Raw genomic sequence first — 20363 nt, forward strand, 5'->3', positions numbered from 1 at the left:
AAAAAAAAAAAAGGCTTCCAAAAAGAAAGGCCCAATATTACAAAGGCTTCACTGCCGAATTCTGCCAAACTTATAACTAACTAACCCAATTCCCAAACTATTCCCAAAAAATAAAGAGAAAGTAATTCTCCTTAACTAATTCTAGGAGGCCTGCATTATCCTGATACCAAAACCAAACAAGGACACCACAAAAAAAGAACTGCAGGCCAACTATCTCTGATGTTTACAGACACAAAAATCCTCAACAAAATACTAGCAAACCAAATCCGACTGCACATAAAAGATAATACACCATGACCAAGTGAGATTTATCACAGGGATACAAGAATGGTTCAACATAGGCATATCAATAAACCACACATCAACAGAATGAAATACAGAAATCATATGATCATTTCAACAGATACAGAAAAAGCATTTGATAAAATTTAACATCATTTCATGATACAAACTCTCAAGAAATCAGGCATAAAAGAAACACACCTCAACATAATAAAGGCCATATATGACTAACCCACAGCTAACATCATACCAAACAGGGAAAAGCTAATACTTTTCCTCTAAAAACTGGTCAAGACAAGGATGCCTATTTTCACCACTACTATTCAATACAGTACTGAAGTCCTAGCCAGTACAGTTGGGCAAGGAAAAGAAATAAGGGCGGGGTGTGGTGGCTCACACCTGTAATCCAGCACTTTAAGAGGCCAAGGCTAGTGGATCACAAGGTCAGGAGATCCAGACCACCCTGCCTAACACGGTGAAACCCAGTCTCTACTGAAAATACAAAAAATTACCCAGGCATGGTGGCACGTGCCTGTAGTCCCAGCTACTCGGGAGGGTGAGGCAGGAGAGTCGCTTGAACCCAGGAGGTGGAGGTTGCAGTGAGCCGAGATCGTGCCAGTGCACTCCAGCCTGGATGATACAGCGAGACTCCAACTCAAAAATAAAATAAAATAAAAGTCATCTGAACTGAAAAAAAAGAAGGCAAATTGTCCCTCTTTGCTCATAACATGACCTTAAATTTACAAAAACCTAGACTCCCCGCAAAAATTCAATAGTCCTAGGAAAAGTGAATGTCCACAGGCAGAAGAATGAACTAGGCTCCTATCTCTCACCATAAAATAATTCCAACCCAAAAAGGAATTAAAGACCTACATGTAAGGCTCAAAACTAAAAAACTACTAGAAGAAACAAAAGGGAAATATTTTAGTGCATTGAGTAGAAAAAGAGTTTATGACTAACTAAGACCTCAAAAGCACAGGCAACAAAAGCAAAAATAAATCTTAAAGGCATGAATAATCAACAGAGTGAGGAGACAATCTGCTGGGTAGGAGAAAATATTTGTAAACCATGTATCTGACAAGAGACTAATATTCAGAATATACAAGGAACTCAAAAAACTTCAATAATTATTTACATACGCATACACACACACATACCCATTAAAAAGTAAGCAAAAAACATGAATGGGCATTTCTCAATGGAAAGCACACAAACAGCCAACAGGTATATGATAAAAATGTTCAACATCAATAATCATTAAGGAAATGCAAATCAAAACCACAATGTGATATCCTCTTACTGCAGTCAGAATGACTATAATTAAAAAGACAAAAAATAACAGATGCTGATGAGGATGTAGAAAAAAGGGAACTCTCATATACTTTTGGTGGGAATGTAAATTAGTACGGCCATTATGGAAAACAGTATGTTGATTTCTCATAAAAATAAAAAATAAAAAATTTAAAAAATTAAAAATAGAATTACCATATGATACAGCAATTCCACTACTAGGTATTTGCCCAAAGGAAAAGAAATCATTGTATTAAAGGGATGCCTGCAACCCCATGTGTACTGCAACACTGTTCACAATAGCAAAGATATGGAATCAAACTGAATACCCATCAATGGCTGAATTGGATACACATATGGTATACATACACAATGAAATACTATCACAAAAAAGAATGAAAGCCTGTCATTTGTAGCAACATGGATGGAACTGAAAGTATGTTAAGCCAGGCACAGAAAGACAAATATCACATATTTTCAATCATATGTGAGAGGTTAAAAAGTTAATCTCATGGAGGTAAAGAGCAGAATGATAGTCTCCAGAAGATGGAAAGAGTATAGCAGCACAGGATGAAAATAAGTTAATTAATGCATACAAACATACAGTTAGATAGAAGAAATAAGTTCCAAAATTTCACAGCAGGGTACACTGACTATAATTAGCAACAATGTATTAGATACTTCAAAATAAATAGCAGAGAGGACTTGAAGTGTTCCCAACACATTAAAATGATAAATACTTAAGGTGATATATGCTAATTACCCTGACTTGATTGTTACACATTCTTTGCATGTAAAAAAAATACCACAAGTGCTCCATAAAAATACACAAATAATATGTACTGATTAAAAAATTTTTTTTAATTTTTAAGAAAGTAAAAATATACACACACAATGAAAGGAAATGCTTGCAAATTATATAAGTGATACAGGATCTGTATCTTAAATATGTAAAGAACTCTTACAACTGAATTATAAGCAACAAATAATTCCATTTAAAATGGACACAAAATCTAAATAAACATTTCTCCAAAGGGGATGTACAAATGGCCAGCTGGCACATCAAAATTTGATCAATATCAACTGCCATTAGTCCAGTGCAAATAAAAACCATTACAAAATGAGGTACCATTTTATACCTGGAAGAAATACTATAATAAAAAAAGACACTTAATAACTACTATTGGCAAGGATGTGAAAAACTGCAATCCTCATAACTGTGGGAATGCAAATGGTACAACTGCTTTGAAAGACAGTCTGGCTGTTCCTCAAAAGATTAAACATATGACCCAGCAATTCCACTCCTAAATAACTAAAAACATACACAAGAGAAATAAAAACATTGAGTCTATCCTAAAGTGTATATTCAAAATGCTCACAGCAGCATTTCTGTTTGAAAATGGAAGCAATCTTAATGTCCATCAGATGAATAAAGAGACTAACAATTGGGGTATAGCTATGCAATGGAACACCATTCTAGCATAAAAAGGAATGAAATACTATTACATCCTACAACATGGATAACCCTGAAAACCTTATGCTAAGTGATAGAAGCCCAAAATGTCACATATAGTATAATTCTTTTATATGAAATGTCCAAAATAGGTAGTATGTCCAGAATAGGCAAATTCACAGAAACAGAAAGTAACGTAGTGATGCCAGGAGCTTGAGATGGGTGAAATGGTGAGAGGCTGTTAATAAATAGATTTCTTTTTGGGATGGATGAAATGAAAATATCTTGGAATTTGATAGCGATGACTGCACGACTTTACAAATATATTAAAACTACTGAATTATACACTTTTAAAAGACAACATTTATGGTATATAAATTTTCTCTCAATAAAAAAATATTTTTTAAGAGAAAAAGAAATCAACAGGCTCTAATCAAACACAGGGTATGTCCAATACAGTCAAAAGTCACCTTTCACAAAGCAAAGCCAGTGATATTGTCCAGAAAGAACTCAAGCCTCCTTATTTCTTTTCTTTTTTCTTTTTTTTTTTAAGTTCCGGGATACATGTGCAGAACATGTAGGTTTGTTATATAGGTATACCTGTACCATGGTGGTTTGCTGCAACCATCAACCTAGGTTTTATTTTTATTTTTTTTATTTTTTTATTTTTTATTTATTTATTTTTTTTTTTGGAGACGGAGTTTTGCTCTCGTTACCCAGGCTGGAGTGCAATGGCGCGATCTCGGCTCACCGCAACCTCCGCCTCCTGGGTTCAGGCAATTCTCCTGCCTCAGCCTCCTGAGTAGCTGGGATGACAGGCACGCGCCACCATGCCCACCTAATTTTTTGTATTTTTAGTAGAGACGGGGTTTCACCATGTTGACCAGGATGGTCTAGATCTCTCGACCTCGTGATCCGCCCGCCTTGGCCTCCCAAAGTGCTGGGATTACAAGCTTGAGCCGCCGCGCCCGGCCCAACCTAGGTTTTAAGCCCCACATGCATTAGCTATTTGTCCTGATATTTTTCCTCCCCTTGCTGCCCTCTCCCACACCCCAACAGGCCCCAATGTGTGCTGTTCCCCTCCCTGTGTCCATGTGTCCTCATTGTTCAACTCCCACTTATGAGTTAAAACATGTGGTGTTTGGTTTTCTGTTCCTGTTAGTTTGCTGAGGATGATGGCTTCCAGCTTCATCCACGTCCCTGCAAAGGACATGATCTCATTCATTTTTATGGCTGCATAGTATTCCATGGTGTATATGTACCATATTTTCTTTATCACTGATAAGCATTTGGGTTGTTGTGAACATACATATGCATGTATCTTTATAATAGAATGATTATAAAGATATGCTGAGTAAAAGAAACAGACGTAAATGAGAATATATTCCTTTGGGCATAAACCTCCTGATTTCTAAATGATTTCTGGCTCTCCTCTGAACCATGTTAGTATGTGATAAAAGTTATCTAAAGTAGTCATTAACATCAGAGAAAATCAAGGAATTCACCTACTTGAAGGTTAAGAACTCAAAAGATTCTCCCAAATTTAAAGTAAATGTGAATCAATGTCAAGAAGTGAAACAAGTTTCCCGACCCAACCTACTGATCAAAAATGAAAGTCTGAGCAAAATGAAGCAAAGTGACAATTTCTAGAACATTCAAAAACCAGTCTTAATTTTAAAATGGCAAAAAATTAATGTACAATTTAAAAAGTTTCTTTAAGAAGAATAGAACAGAGACTTCTCAGTAAACTAGGAAAAGATAAAGATCACTTTTTAGACAAACATTTAATAGGCATCTACTGTGTATCAGACACTGCTGGGTATGATGGACGTATGAAAATGTCAAAGACCTACTCCTTGTAAACAAAGAACTCACAATTGAATGGAACAGATCAGTACACAGACAGCTACATCATTCAGGACTATTATAGTGACATTCTCCAAGAACCATGGGAGCAAAAGAAGAGAGCAATTAATTTTGAAAAGGTAGAATAGGTTAAAAAGGGAAGAAAACTTCCTTTCAGAGTTATATACTAAAATGTGAGCTGGGCTTTAAAAGCTTAAGATGACAAAATACTATTTTAGATACCATGAATCATAAATGTAAGAAAAACAGTACAGTATAGCTTGAACATAAAGTTTAGGAGCATTAAGCTGGGACCTGGATTTGAAAATAGGGCCACAGAAGCAGACATGTGTTTTCACTCGTGTGCCATATCTTAAGGGAGCAATGTAGAAGAAGGCACAGAAAAAGTAAACAGAGACTAGAGGAGACTAGTTGAAAGTGACACAGTATTTCAGGTTGTCATTAAAATCATTTTACTTTTTTAAAAATCTAAACTCTTCTAATTATTTTGTTTTCATATAAAAACCAGGATCTGAAAACATCAGTGATGACAGGAGGAATCATATGAGACTGAATTAGGTTCATGGGATTGCTAAACACTATACAGATGAGATAAAGACAATACTTCATACCTTCTTAAAATAAAACCCCAAAGGGAAGCAGAGTCCTCTGTGCATGTTTCATGTCCAGGAACTATTAAATAACTCATCAGGGACATCACATAAGTCCTAATTCTCTAGCATCAAAGCAACTACTTTAATCCATTTCACCAATTACCTATGCATATACACAAGAAGGACCAAATGGAAATTCTATAATTGAGAAGTCCAGCAGGCTGTGCACAGTGGCTCACGCCTGTAATCCCAGCACTTAGAGAGGCCAAGGTGGGAGGATAACCTGAGGTCGGGAGTTCAAGACCAGCCTGACCAATATGGAGAAACCCCATTTCTACTAAAAATACAAAATTAGCTGGGCATGGTGGCACATGCCTGTAATCCCAGCTACACAGGAGGCTAAAGCAGGAGAATTGCTTGAACCTGGGAAGCAGAGGTTGTGGTGAGCCGAGATTGTGCCACTGCACTCCGGCATGGACAAGAACAAAACTTTGTCTCAAACAAACAAACACTAAAAAAAAAAAAAAAAAGAAGTCTAGTAATTGAAATAAAATTTCACCAATAAATTAGATAGAACCAGAGTCAGAGATCCTAAAGATAGATCAGTAGAAACTAGCCGATGTGAGGAAGAAAAAGATAAAGAAAAAAATTAACAGTCTCAAAGACTTGTGAAAAAAAAATTCGTCTTATTTTAACTGACCCTAGAAGAAAAAGAGAAATATGGGGCCAAAAAAATTTTAAAGAAGTAATAACTGAAAATATCCTAAATTTAGATGAAAACTTTTTCTAATTGATCCTAGATTAGCAAGCCTAGAATAAATAGAAAGAAACTACATCAAAACATCAAACTCCTGAAATCCACAGAACAATAGAAAAATTACTGAAAGCTACCAAAAGTGGCAGGGGTTAGAGGTGCAACATATATTACATAGAGAAGAATAAAAATAAGAATGACAGCTGACTTTCCATCAAAAAGAATGGAGGTCAATAGAACATCTTCAAAATGGAATATCTTCAAAACTCTGACAAGTGGGAATACCCGGCAAACCCAGGAATCCATATCCAGAAAAAAAGTATACTGAGGATGAAATAAATATATTTTCAGATAAACAAAGGCCTATAAAATTTGTTGTTTGCAGACCTGTGCTACCAGAAATGCCAAAGGATATTGCTAAGCTGAAGAGAAAGGATACCAGATGGAAACTTAGATTTCCAGAGAAGAACATCAGAAAAGATAAATAAGAAAATATTTCCCCAACATAATTTCCTTCAAAGACAACTAACTAAAGCAAATAACATAAATCCTACGATGGAATTTATGGTATAAGCACAAGAGATGACAAAAGCACAAAGAAAGGAATGGTGGATAAACGGAATTATACTGTTGTAATGTTAATATATTTTTAAATGGATGGCAAGAGGTAGTAGTAGATGGCATGAAGTGTAAGGTATGAAGTGAAGGGTATACTACCTCCAAATAATACAGTATAATATTAGCCTCTGATAAGTTAGTGATACATATTGTTAAGCTCTAGAATGACTACTAAAAACCTAATTAAAAGAGGACACAAAGAAGTCAACAGAGGAAATAAAATAGAATCCTATAAACTATCTGACTAACCCAAAAGGTTACAAAAGAAAAACAAACAGCAACAATACCAATAATCATATTAAATACAAAGACTAAGTGGTCTAAATAGAAGGCAGAGATCATTAGGCAATTTTAAAAGCAAGAGCCAATGCTCACATGTTGCTTAAGAGAAACACTTTAAACACAAAGACTAAAAGCAAAATACCAGACTAAAAGCAAAATACCAGAAAAAAATACACCATGAAGTTGCCTAAGAAAGCTGGAATGGCTAAATCAGTATCAGACATAGTAGGCTTCAGGACAAAGAATATTTTAAGACATTAAGGGCCGGGTTCAGTGGCTCACACCTGTAATTCCAGCACTTTGGGAGGCCGAGGCAGGTGGATCACGAGGTCAGGATTTCAAGACCAGCCTGGCCAACATAGTGAAACCCCGTCTCTACTAAAAATACAAAAATTAGACAGGCATGGTGGCACCTGACTGTAATCCTAGCTACTTGGGAGGCTAAGGCAGGAGAATCAATTGAACTATGGAGGCAGAGCTGCAGTGAGCCCGATCGCGCTACTGCACTCCAGCCTGGGCAACAAGATAAAACTTCATCTCAAAAAAAAAAAAAAAAAGAAAAGAAATTAAGAAGGATATTTAATAAAGACAGAAGAACAATTTATAAGGAAGAATAAACATACCATACACAAACAGCAATTGGAAACGGACTTAAACGTAAAATCTAAAAATGTAAGACTTACAAAAAGAAAATATTCATGACCCTAGTTGGTTTCCTGACAGGACACAAAAGTCACTAACCATTCGATTAAAACTTGATAAATTAGACTTCACCAAAATTCAAATTTTCTACTCTTTTTTAAATACTACTGTGAAAAAGGCAAACTATAGTCTAAAAAAACACTTGAACAACAGAAATCTAAGGAAAGACTTGTATCCAGGACATATTTTTTAAAATGCTTACAACTCAGTAATGACAACCAATTTTTTCTAAGTCAAAAGACCTTTAAAAGAACTTTCAGAAGAGAAGACATACAAATGCTCAGGAAGCATATGAAAAGATGCTCAATACCAATGCCCATCAGGAAAATTCAAATCAAAACCATGACGAAATACCACTTCACACCCAGAAGAATGGCTACAGTTAAAAGGACAAGTAATAACAAACTGTTGTCCAAGTAAAGCAAAACTGCAACTCTCAGGCACCTCTGCTGGGAATGTAAAACAGCACAATCACTTTGGAAAAGGTTTGGCAGTTTCTTATAAAGTTAACCTTTCACCTGCCCTCTGACCCAGCAATTCTTCTGTCCTTCAGGAGAAATGAAAGCACATCCATATAAAACTTGTTTAACAATCTCCTAGTAATGATTTCTTAATAGCCTAAAACTGAAAACACCTCAAGTGTCCATCAACTGATAAATAAACCATCATAGATTCATACAACAGAATACCACTTAACAATAAGAAACAAATGATATATGTAGCAGCATTACAGACATAATGCTGAGTGATAGAAACAGACATAAATGAGTATATACTGAATGATGCCATTTACACGTAGTTCTATCATATGAAGTTTATATGAACTTATAAAAAATATACTATGGACTCAAGGATCAGTATCTAAAACTGGAGCTTCACCACAGGCTTATTTTGAGGATCAAGGTAACGCATGTAAAATGGCTCTAAATTCTTTAAAGTAATATACAGATGTAGACATTCATCTATGTCAACAATTCTAGTACAACACAGTAATGTCCCTTTTGAAGGAAAAGATGTCAATGGCTTACCCTGTCAAATCCCAAAGAAAGATCACAAACAAGAATGGTACAATATTGACCACATTTTCCAAAAATTAGTCAAGATACCCTAAAACAGAAGTTAATTCCAGAGGGGAGTAAAGTGGCACCCAACTGAAAACCAGGTGGCACTATTAAGTAGAAGAGAACAAATGCCAGCAATTCATAAATTTCAGGAAAAAAATCAAAGTAATCAAGATATAGAAAATGCATCAGAAATGGCCGGGCACAGTGGCTCACACCTGTAACCCCCAGCACTTCAGGAGGCCAATGCAGGCAGATCATTTGAGGTCAGGAGTTCGAGACCAGCCTGGCCAACATGGTGAAATCCCATCTCTACTGAAAAAATAATAATAGTAATACAAAAATTTGCCAGGCGTGGTGGCACACGCTTGTAATCCCAGCTACTGGGCGGGTGAGGCAGGAGAATCGTTTGAGCCTGGGAGCAGAGGTGAAATGAAACAAGATCATGCCACTGCACTCCAGCCTGGGTAATGGAATGAGAGTCTGTCTTGAAACAAAACACAAACAAATGAAAGAATGAACAAATGAACTAATGAAAGAAAATGCATCAGAAATAAAGATGTGTCAAAGATAAACAATAAACTTACATATCTTTATTCTCATAATTATAAAGTATTTATTACTTCAAATAAAGTGCATTTTAATTATTCCAAAACTTTACTTCTAGCAAAAATTTTATGTCAGCACAAAGTACCCTGCTTTATCACACATTAATGTGACCTTTCTTTAAGTGGGCTTAGGTTGAAAATAGCCTAATAAAAAGGCTGTATCTGGTTAAGCACAAATAAACCAAAAATGCTAATTCCTGAGGAGAGCAGTCCCTGTCATAAACAGCTAACTATTCTAATGGTGAAATCTATTACTATTGCCAAGTATATGCCCATTGGTAAAGTGACTCATCACAAACAATTCTCTGCTCTTCCTTAGCTCTCAATGCACATTCGCCTCAGGAGCTAGATTCCTCGTCTCCCTGACTTCCTTGACTTTATACCATGACTTAATCTTTTTTTTCCCCTTCCCAGTTTATTCTGGCAATCCAATTTCAAAAGATTTGTTTGCCTTGTTTTCCCCCAACTTCTTTAGATGCTGTTACGTTGACTGCTCAGGCACAGCACTTGCATGCACCACAGATAGAGCAACCATACTTCCAAGTTTCAATCCTGGTTTATACCTGTTCCCTAAACATAATTAAGAACAGCAACCCTGAGGAGGGATCCAAGATGGCCGAGTAGGGGCAGCCCTGGATTGCAACTCCCAGGGAGAGTGCAGAGGGTGAGTGGTCACTACATTTCCAGAGGGATTTCTATCACCCACAGACCAGAAGATTAATGAGCGGAGGGGCGCCACGGGTCTCCGGCGCTGCTGTTTCGGCCAGCGCGGTGGGTCTCTGCACAAAAAACTCACACGGGTCCAGGCGCCATTTCAGCTGGCGACTGGAGCACCTGGGAGGAGTGCCACAAGTCTGCTGCGCGGCTGTTTCAGCCGGCGCAGCAGGTCTCCACACAAAATCTCCACACCAAAATCTCACACAAATCCAGGCGCCTTTTCAACAGGCGACTTGAACGCCTGGGAGACATAGAGTTGCCCATTCAAGCGATAAAAAAGGGGACTGACACAGGGAGCCAGGCCAGGAGATTCCCAGGTGGAAAAATGCCACAACTCTCCAGCAGGCTGTTTCAGCAGGTGCAGTGGGTCTCCACACAAAATCTCACACAAATCCGGGCACCTATTCAACTGGCGACTGAAACGCATGGGAGTCAGAGTCTCCCGTTCAACTGAAAAAAAGGAGACTGAAACAGGGAGCCAGGTCAGGAGATTCCCAGGCGAAAAAGCACCACGGGTCTCTGGCACAGCTGTTTTCAGCTGGCGCAGCAGGTCTCCGCACAAAACTCACAAAAATCTGGGCACCTTCTGAACTGGCAACTTCAACACCTGGGAAACAGAGTCACCTACTCAACTGAAAAAAAAAGGGGTCTGAGGCAGGGAGCCAGGTGATCAGGCCCAACCAGTCCCACCACCACAAAGACTAGCAATCTGAAACACTCTGGATTGAGAGTTTCATAGCAAGCACAACTGAACCCCGGACAATCCAACTCTGTCAGGGGGGACATCCGCCATTACCAAGGCAGTCCACCACTAGCAAGGTAGTCCATCATCGCTGAGGTAGTCCGCCATTGCCAAGGCAGTCCACCATTACAGAGAGAGTCCACCATTACAGAGGCGGGCCACCATTGCTGAGGCATTTCTAACTATAACCCTATAAACAGGACTGCAGGGAAGTTCACGCAACAGCTGGGCAGAGTCCGCAGCAGCTCAGCAATGCCTCTGCTGGCAGACGGTGACTAGGCGGCCTCCTCGCTGGGCAGGGCATCCCTGAAAAAAGGCAGCAACATGACAGAAACTTTAAATAAAGCCCTACCTTCCAGGGTCAGAGCACCTGTGGGTGGGGCAGGGGGGAAAGGTGGTTATGAGTTCAATACAACCTTTGTTAAGGTTGTAAAGGACCTCTTCAAGAAGAACTATAAACCACTGCTCAATGAAATAACAGAGGACACAAACAGATGGAAAAACATTCCATGCTCATGGTTAGGAAGAATCAATATTGTGAAAATGGCCATACTGCCCAAAGTAATTTATAGATTCAATGCTGTACCCATCGAGCTACCAATGACCTTCTTCACAGAACTGGAAAAAAAAAAAACACCTTAAACTTCATATGGAAGCAAAAGAGCCCACATAGCCAAGACAATTCTAAGAAAAAAGAACAAAGCTAGAGGCATCACGCTACCTGACTTCAAACTATACTACAAGGCTACCGTAATCAAAACAGCATGGTATTGGTACCAAAACAGATATATAAACCAATGGAACAGAACAGAGGCCTCGAAGGCAATGCCACACATCTACAACCAATTGATCTTTGACAAACCTGACAAAAAACAAGCAATGGGGAAAGGATTCCCTGTTTAATAAATGGTGTTGGGAAAACTGGCTAGCCATGTGCAGAAAGCAGAAACTGGACCCTTTCCTGACACCTTACACTAAAATTAACTCCAGATGGATTAAAGACTTAAACATAAGACCTAACACCATAAAAACCCTAGAAGAAGCAAAACCATTCAGGACACAGGCATAGGCAAGGACTTCATGACTAAAATACCAAAAGCAATGGCAACAAAAGCCAAAATAGACAAATGGGACCTAATCAAACTCCACAGCTTCTGTACAGCAAAAGAAACAATCATTAGAGTGAACTGGTAACCAACAGAATGGAAAAAAATTTTTACAATCTACCCATCTGACAAAGGGCTGATAACCAGAATCTACAAAGAACTAAAAACAGATATACAGGAAAAAAACAAACCAATTCAAAAGTAGACAAAGGACATGAACAGACACTTTTCAAAAGAAGACATATATGAGGCCAACAAACATATGAATAAATGCTCATCATCACTGGTCATTAGAGAAATGCAAATCAAAACTACATTGAGATATCATCTCACGCCAGTTAGAATGGCAATCATTAAAAAATCTGGAGACAACAGATGCTGGAGAGGATGTGGAGAAACAGGAACACTTTTACACTGTTGGTGGGAGTGTAAACTAGTTCAAACATTTGGAAGACAGTGTGGTGATTCCTCAAGGACCTAGAAATAGAAATTCCATTTGACCCAACAATCCCATTATTGGGTATACATCCAAAGGATTATAAATCGTTCTACTATAAGGACACATGCACACGAATGTTCACTGTGGCACTGTTTACAATAGCAAAGACTTGGAACCAACCCAAATGCCCATCAATGATAGACTGGGCAGGGAAAATGTGGCACATATACACCATGGAATACTATGCAGCCATAAAAAAAAAATAATGAGTTTGTGTCCTGTGTAGGGACATGGATGAACCTGGTAACCATCATTCTCAGCAAACTGACACAAGAACAGACAATCAAACACCGCATGTTCTCACTCATAGGTGGGTGTTGAAAAATGAAAACACATGGACACAGGGAGAGGAGTATCACACATTGGAGTCTGGAGGGGGGAACTAGGGGAGGGACAGCAGGGTGGGTTGGGGAGTTGGAGAGGGATAATATGGGGAGAAATGCCAGATATAGGTGATGGGGAAGAAGGCAGCAAACCACATTGCCATGTATGTCCCTTTGAAACAATCTTACATGTTCTTCCCATGTACCCCAAAACCTAAAATGCAATAAAATATATATTTTAAAAAATAGCACCCCTTTAACTCTCAGCAGTTTCTAGTTTGGACAATAGGTTAAATAGCTCCTCAGATCATGAAAAATAATACTAGGAATGGTCAAACACACAGGAGGTACTCAAAGGCAGGCTGTTTGAGTGAACATATGGGTAACAACTATTACAATGCTTGCTCAGATCCTTGAAATGTCCTTTTTGAGCAAATACAGATTTTTATTACTTTTAAATACAGTGAGCATCAAATTAAGCCTAGAGGAAGAGTGTTAAGAAATTTACTTTTAATCAGTGGATTAAAACATTAATTGGCATATTGACTGTGAACAGTAAACAGCTCCACTAAATGTTAAGGATACTTAAAAATTATATCCTATTAAAGGATTAATAGACATATCTCACTTTTAAATCATAGTGCCATCAACCAATCCTTTTAGAAACTTTTTTATGTTAGAGTTAAAATTTTACTGTATCATAATGAGTTTCCAAGAAACAGGTGGCTCACCTACATAATCCACTCACAAAGCAGCTTAACATGACTATTATGTTACTACTTGAATGTTATATCTCAGTATCTGTCAAGTCTACACCTAAAAATGACTTGATGATCAAGTGAACACACAACTATCAAAAACATGTCCTTCAAATAGTAACTAAATGCTGATAAATCTATATGATGGAATATATGCAATGAAATGAAACAAAACTGCTGATACACACGACATGGATGGCTCTCAAATGCATTATGCTAAAGGAAGGAAGCCAGACTCAGAAGGCTACGTACTATATAAGTCCCATTTATATGGCATTTTGAAAAAGGCAAAATTATAGGAACACAAATAGATCAGTAATTGCAAAGGCCTAGGGAAGGGGTTGACTCTCAAGTGACAATATAGAATACTGTTCTGCGTTTTAATCATACTGATGGTTACACTGTATGTGTTCATCAAAACTAATAGAATTACACACCAAAGAGTAAATTTTACCATATGTAATTTTTTTTTAAGTTTCTACGGTTAAATGTTATTTTTTAAAGTAGTTTAGATCTGGAAAAGAAAAAAAGAGGCCAACAACAACAATATGTTCTCTTCCAACCTTAAAAAGAGGACAGAGAACACCGCTCAAACAAAAGGCAGCTGCAACTACGCTGCTCTAACAGTGTAACATCAGGGCTAGCACTTCTTTCAACTTCTGCAATGTTATTTCCCAGAATCAGACTCTCTAACTTCCATCTAACTCAATCTTTCTAATCTTCTGAATACCTTGGCTTTCTAACCTTGGTTTATCTAATGGAATGTCTCATATTCATAATTCACCTCTGTCTGGACCATCACTCAATGGCATCCATCCATTTCTTCACTCTTGGATTTCATGTTAGTACTTATACTAATTCCCTTAATTTCTGATTCTACCCAACTTTGTTCTGACATGTCCCTCAGCTAAACTTGATCATGCCCTCTACTACCCTTCAACTGGAGTTCTAATCTACCATGAGTTAAAATGACAAAGGCTAGCAACTTCATCTATTCAAGTGCTTCAGAAGTCTCCCTTTGGAAGTTATATCAGTGTTTTTTCACCTTAATAAATATGGTATTCCTATTTCTGTCCAACCAAACTCTTACTTATCCTTAAGTCCTACTTCCTGTTTAGGTTGTACAAATACACAGATAAGCAGTCAACTTATTCCTCACAAAAATCATGCATTTACTTAAGACTAGCATTAAAATTACATTCTTCCTTCTTCAGGTTAATACCTATGATTCCTACAAAACTGTTCATCATTTAAGGTTATATTTTATGTTCCCTCAAACCTCTCCAGTTTTTCTATACATTTTTTAAAGAGAGTGACCAAAATGGAATACTAGAGAGTAACAGGCAATTTACAAATAAATACAACATAATACTAACATGGGCCCCCAAAAAAGAATAGCGTTTGAAAAGAAAGATCAGTCAACTGTGTTATGGCCCCTTATACCAAGCTACAGAATAGGAATAGAAAAAAATTCATTATTTGTGAGACGTGGTAGCTCACACCTCCAATCCCAACACTCTGGGAAGCCAAGGCAGGAGGATCACTTGAGGCCAGGAGTTTGAGACCAATCTAGGCAACATGTTGAGAACTCAAATCTTAGCCAGGCATGGTGGCATGTACTGTTATCCTGGCTACTCTGGAGAATTGCTTGAGCCCAGTAAGCTATGAGAGTGCTATGACACTCCAGCCTGGGCAACAGAGCAAGATCCTGTTTCAAAAAAAAAAAAAATTTTTTTTTTTTTAAATGAAAAAATCACAATAATGGATGTTTCCAAAGTTAGTCTCTTAGCAGTGAGTTTGCTGTTTCCTCACAAACCAGGAGACTCCAATCTTTACTGTCACTGAGCCTTTACTATTTCCCATTCCCAGGCAAGACAAAGCTTTCCCAACTCCCACACCTCTAAAAACTCTTCTCACTATGAATTAACTACAGTTATTTCCCCACGACAGTCAGGTGGCCTTCATGTGGTTTTAAAATTCTTAGCTATTCTCTTAGTTCTATTATAGCCCATTGCTAGTAAGTACTTAGGTAACTGTTAAAACTAAGCCATATAATCCTTTAGTTCCTTTCAAGTCAAAGTATCATTTTTCTGAACTGAAGAAAGGGAAACAAAATTAAGAAAAGTTAAACTGAAAAGCAGAGAAAGATAATTATATTTTTTAAACTACATTTAACCAGTAATTTGTTTTTCCCTAATGTAAATATTTACCTTTAAGATAATTAAGACACGTGTTACATAATAAAACTTATACCACAAAGAATCAAAAAAAAAAAGACAAATCTACAGAAAACAGAACTAATTTTGAATAGAGAGGATATAAAAGATGGGATTTTAAAAATGGAAATAGACTGCAGAATGTACAGACAGGGAGAAAAGTGTTGTAATCAAGGGGGGGGAAAAAAACAAATCTGTCCCCAGAAAAGCAGCAACGTTGCAGTTGCAAAATAGAATTTTATTTTTTGTTGTGTGTTTCTTAAAAATAACGTAACATGGCTACTTGAAATTAGGTGTAAAGAGGTGAGAAAAATGAAGATCAGACCACCAATGTACATAAAAGGGTACCTTTTTGTCATAAAAGGTTTTTATGACAAAGTCTTCCTAAAAATGAAGGATTAAGTAAGGAATAGATAGCCACATAAAACATCTGTGATTCAACAACAGACTTCAACATTAGGTTGTTTTTCACACTTCTCTGGTAATACAATGAAGAGAAAGCTGTATCGTGAAAATACTGAGAAGACGCTGTATGAACTACTTCTATCTCTTGACCTAAGTCACAGCATCAGCTAAGCAAAATCCTTAGGGGCTATAAAGGCCACCCCATACCCAAACCAAAATCTACTCCCACCCCACCTTGGCTCAATGGTTTTCTCCCACTGTGGTGAGGGTTGTTTTGGAAAAGCTCCTCAAATGCCAGGAAACACTGTAATACAAAAAGAAAAAACAATTCATAAGTACCAAAACTTAACTAACATTTTGGCCTCCCTGTCACGGAAGATTGATATCACGGGAAAAGTACTAATCTAAAAACTAAGGAACCAAGTAAGTATATTTTGCTTGTTCAGTGTCCATTCCAAGACTTTTTCTGTAATTCCAGGTAATGTGGGGCATGGCAGGGTGAACACCAGGCACACCTGGCATGTGTTACTCAGCTGGAAGAATATAAACCAGAAGCTGCTAACAGACATATTTGCCACTAATTGGACTGAAAATGAAGGTATCAGAGAAGTTAGCAGAACTAAAGGATGAAAAGAGACATTCCTAATGATATAATTTAAGAACCTGGCTCCAGTTCTCCCTTAAGTACTTTCCCCCTTAAGTTAGTTTCTATTGAGTTTCTGTGACTGAGAAGTATGTCTGGCCAATATGCCTGCGCTCTAATTTCACACTGAACCTGAGCAAGCTGTTTCTCAACTACTGGCCTTAGTTTCTTCTTTTATGAAATGGGCCTGAGCCGAAGTCTTCAAAGCTTTTTTAAAGCAGTGGAATTGTGCCTTTTCTTAAAAAATAAAATCTCATTTTGAAATCAAAAATAAAAATGACTCTATTCACAAAAATGTATCTTATAAGACCAAATTTACATCTACATCTGACAAAAACCAGTGAGAAAAATGTATTTAAACCTTGCTTTGTGGCCAAGCACAATAGCTTCCACCTGTAATGCCAGCACTTTGGGAGGCCAAGGTGATCGGATCACTTGAGGTCAGGAGTTCGACACCAGCTTGGCCAAGATGGTGAAACCCTGTCTCTACTAATAATACAAAAGTTAACTGGGCATGGTGATGTATGCTGGTAGTCTCAGCTACTCAGGAGGCTTGGGCAGGAGAACTGCTTAAACCCAGGAGACGGAGGCTGCAGTGAGCTGAGATTGCACCACTGCACTCCAGCCTGGGCAACAGAGCAAGACTCCATCTCAAAATTAACTAACAAACAAACAAACTAAACCTCACTTTGAGACTGATAAGAAAAATTACTATTATAAAATCAAATGTATGATATTTATTATGACCAAAATCAATAAGAATGAGGCATTTTAATAAATACAAAACCTTAAAATTGATAACTACTGGCAAAAGATAAAAGCTTTGATTAGCCTCTCAGGACTCTTACATCTGTATTTTGTTTTAGTTGCACATAAATTGAGAATCCTGATTGAAAAAGAAGAGTTGCAGAAAGCAACATGTTTTCCACATCTGTCTTATGGTACAGACTATTTATTAAAGATGAACAAAAGCTTAAACTTCTACACAAAAGAAAAATACCTGACATGATACATTTTTAAGAGTCTCCAACTGGTTAAAATCAAGTACATGACAGAATTAAGCATTCAAGTGTATTCATTTTTTTAGTAACTTCAAATTCATTTCAAAATCCAATCAGAACCAAAAGTTTACAGAACCCAATTAGTGACTTCATAGAACTCTAGTAAAAAAATCTCTGAAGTCTCCTAAAAACATTTTTCAGTCTGACCCACATATACTCATTGCCTACAGAAAATGTGATAAAGAATATATTTTTAAAATCTAAGTATCTTTTTGCAATAAGCCTCCTTCAAAGGAAAAGGTACACCAATTCCTATTCAGCATCTCAAAATTAAACATACAATTTTACAAGACTATTTTTACAAGACTATTATAATAATCTGTTCAATCTTACTGATAACCAATTTGACAGAGTAGATTATAAAAAGTGCTATAACATGTTCATTACTTCAGAAAAACTGCTTTAAGCTAGAAATGAGTAACTTCATCTCTAAACTCAAGAAAGTTAACAGTCTAACAGAGGATACATTATATTCATTCATTCAGCAAGGGTGTCTCCTCAGTGCCACCAGCCACTGTGCAAGCAACTGGGTCTAACAGTGAACAAGATACACATGATCCCTACTTGCATACATTTCGACTTTAAGAGCAGTAGATAACTAACAAAGAATTTGAAAAAAGAGACCATATGAGTAAGTTAATTTTTTTTTTTTTTTGAAAGACTGATGCCTACTATGTGAAAGTTATTATAAACTAGAGGGTCAAGCCCAGCAACCCAGAGTCCAGTTAGGAGCTACTACAATGATGACAGTCGCTACAAAATAAAAGGAACTCAAACAAGGAGCAACAAACTCAGCTCAAGTATGGGGAAACAAAAAAGCCTCAGAGAAGTAATGTTGCCGCTCAATAGTGAAAGACAAGAAGTAGACTAGAAAACTAAAGCAAGGAAATTTACAGATAACCATATGAATGCCATGTTTGGAAAACTTCAAGTAGTTCTTCAGTGAGTCCTGAACAAGTGAATTATAGCTGAAAAGGCAGATCAAGAAAAAAACAGTAAAGAATATTTTATAAGAAGAGAAAGTAAACACCTCCAAGATACTAAGGAATACTTTTAAGCAAGGTGCTTACATGGCTAGGCTTACATTTTAGAAAGATTCTTCCAAGGATAGCTAGCCTAAAAACAATATAAGAAGCCTAACCACTTAAACAAGCACTATGTTTGCCAATAAATAAACTGTCTCAAAGTCCTAATCTAGTAACTTACCTTGACAACCAAATACGGTATAACCAAGCACTCTTAAATTTCAGAAACCAAGCAACTAGTACCAAGTTCAGGGCACACTATAGTTGAGTAGCTATCAAAACAACAAAAAAAAGGAGAGTCACAATAGATAAAATACTAAAAATGTGAAAAATGCAATGGTGCCAAGAGATAAGAGAAGTACACTCTTCTTGATTATACTCAGAAATGGGTAAATAACAGAAACTATTTTATTCCAGTGTAAGAATACTTCCACTTGTTGCCAATAACATACTGACGCATCCTTTATATATAATAATTAATTAATTAATTGAAATTCCTGACAAGCAGCTCAAACACCAAATTTAATTCAATACACAACACTTCAACCAAAGATTAGATTAGAAACAGCAAAATACAGGCTGGGCACAGTGGCTCACACCTGTAATCCCAGCACTTGGGGAAGCCAAGGCGAGTGGATCATGAGATCAGGAGTTTGAGACTAGCCTGGCCAACATGGTGAAACATGTCTCTACTAAAAACACAAAAATTAGCTGGGCATGGTGGCAGACGCCCGTAATCCCAGCTACTCGGGAGGCTGAGGTAGGAGAATTGCTGGAACCCAGGAAGCAGAGATTACGCCACTGCACTCCAGCCTGGGCAACAGAGCAAGACTCTATCTCCAAAAAAAAGAAAGAAAGAAAAGAAAGAAACAGCAAAGTACAACAAAGCTGTGGTATACGACAGCTCTACACTAGTTAGCTTCCCACAGCTTAAAACTCTCCAACAAGCTGAGATGGAGCAGGGTGGGGGAGGACTTGCTATTTCGCAGAGGTTCCCATTCAATGAACTGGAAAAGTCCTTAATTCAAATATAACAAGGGACATACTGAAAAATTCATTTGCTTAAGAAAATGAATCCTACCTTTCCAGGGTCATCTTTCGATCGAGGCACTTTAAGGAAACACTTGTTCAGTGACAGATTATGTCGTATGGAATTCTGGAATTAAAGAAGAAAAGCCATAAGGATGATAAAATCCAAAAAACATAACCCATCTTTAAAAACAGAATTAGAAATCTAAACAACTCTACACTTTAGAAGACAATTACAAATGAAATAAACTTTTTAAGAAACTTCAAATTTCAATCTTTTTGACTTTCAAATTATGAATGCAAGGGGAAGTTGTTACTGGAAAATAATCT

General features: G+C 37.3%; 1 protein-coding gene across 8 annotated transcripts in view; it reads right to left on the minus strand.

Moving 5' to 3' along the window:
- FOXJ3 (forkhead box J3) overlaps window positions 1-20363 on the minus strand; it is a 176393-nt gene that overhangs the window by 86239 nt on the left and 69791 nt on the right. For all 8 annotated transcript variants that reach the window (XM_074380638.1, XM_039474074.2, XM_039474072.2 and 5 more), the window contains one exon: window positions 20086-20160. In XM_074380638.1, the coding sequence (XP_074236739.1) occupies window positions 20086-20160 (75 nt within the window). The remainder of the gene's footprint in view (window positions 1-20085; window positions 20161-20363) is intronic.

The sequence above is a fragment of the Saimiri boliviensis genome, chromosome 11, assembly GCF_048565385.1.
Source record: "Saimiri boliviensis isolate mSaiBol1 chromosome 11, mSaiBol1.pri, whole genome shotgun sequence".
NCBI classification, from domain to species: Eukaryota; Metazoa; Chordata; class Mammalia; order Primates; family Cebidae; genus Saimiri; species Saimiri boliviensis.